General features: G+C 50.0%; 1 protein-coding gene across 1 annotated transcript in view; it reads right to left on the reverse strand.

Moving 5' to 3' along the window:
* Positions 1-1,245: 1,245 nt before the first annotated feature.
* LOC108296326 (beta-microseminoprotein A1-like) overlaps positions 1,246-1,385 on the reverse strand; it is a 10,286-nt gene continuing 10,146 nt past the window's right edge. Inside the window, exon 3 of the mRNA XM_017518799.2 lies at positions 1,246-1,370. Coding sequence (XP_017374288.1) covers positions 1,261-1,370 — 110 coding nt within the window. The 3' untranslated portion in view covers positions 1,246-1,260. The remainder of the gene's footprint in view (positions 1,371-1,385) is intronic.

Here is a 1,385-nt window from a genome sequence, read left to right on the forward strand (position 1 = left end):
AGCAGAGAGAGAGGGGGAGGAGAAACTGTCAACATCAGGTGTGCAGCTGTCCAGAGCCAGTGGTCGGATGGCCTTGGCCTTTTGTCTTCCACTCCCTTTTCCTCACCCAAGTCAGGGAGCCAACCCTGGGCTAAGCCCGGGCAGCGTGGAGGCCAGGACATCTCCTACGCCCTGCCAGGGAGCCTCTGCCTGGGCCCCCAGCCTCAGGCTCCACTGCCACCGAGCACCTTGAGATCTGGGCAGTGTCCCGTAGAGGGTGCAGTGGGTCCAAAAACTGCTTCCAGAAAAAGCTAATCAAAGTCTGTATTTTTCCACGGAGGAGAAAAAAGTTCATGAGAAAAACAAACTTGGTAGGAAGTGAGGCAATTCCAGGGAAGAAGGGGTGGTTCATTTCCCCCGTGTGCAGCAGTGTGCTAAGTGGAACAGGGAACATGGTGGGAGAAAGGAAAGGGCACCCTAAACCTGACCAGGTGTCGGTTACTGCCCCAGGCTTGCAGGACACGGAATTGGCACAGAGAAGGCTTTAAGTGTTTGTTGGGTTAAAGAATGTATATGCAATATCTCATTTAATTCTCATAGCCACCTAATTATCCCTGATTATACTGTGAAACAGAGGCTCAGAGACATTCAGAAACTTAGGGTCACACAGCTAGTACACAAGGGAATGAAGATTCAGACTCAAGTTACTCTGACTCCAATATCGAGGTTCTTCCCTGTTCCCTGCAAGGAGCAGCCTGGCCCTTTTCCGCACCAGGCCCACAAGAATCCAAGCCTACAGTGGAAAATCCTAGAAGAGGTCAGGGATGCCAAATCTGGGTGACATGGATGCCTTAGCCACCAGGGAGCCGTGCTCCTATCTTAGGAAGGGACCAGTCACCAGTGCTTCACCTCGCTGTGATACAATCACACTCCACCAGAGTCACATCAACGCTTGCTATAAAGACAATGTCAAGTCTCTGGAGCCACAAAATCAAAGCTTAGCTATAAAACCCAGTGGCCTGACCAATGTGATGCCTGGGAGTCTGCTCTGAGCAGCCAGCCAACTCCCAGTCCAATTCCTCTTGTTCCATTAGGCACCTAGCATAGGTCCTGCTCAATAAATGTGGCTGGAACTCTCCAGACACTTCAAATTCAGTAGGACTCAGGTGTTCTCATCTAAGTCAAGTGCTTGCTTCTCTACTCACGGTGTCCTCATGAGACTCTCAAGACACCTGCTAAAATTCAGATTCCTAGCCCTTCCCCAACAGATTCTGATGAGACTTACAGAGAGCAACATGAAATTCGTTTTTCGCCACAACCACATCTCTCACAGTTGTCAGTCCGCCACCTCGAGTTTATTGGGTGATTGTTTCCATTGAGATCCGTGCATTCTAAAACCATACACA

This window comes from Cebus imitator, unplaced genomic scaffold (assembly GCF_001604975.1).
Source record: "Cebus imitator isolate Cc_AM_T3 unplaced genomic scaffold, Cebus_imitator-1.0 Scaffold704, whole genome shotgun sequence".
In the NCBI taxonomy this organism is placed as follows: Eukaryota; Metazoa; Chordata; class Mammalia; order Primates; family Cebidae; genus Cebus; species Cebus imitator.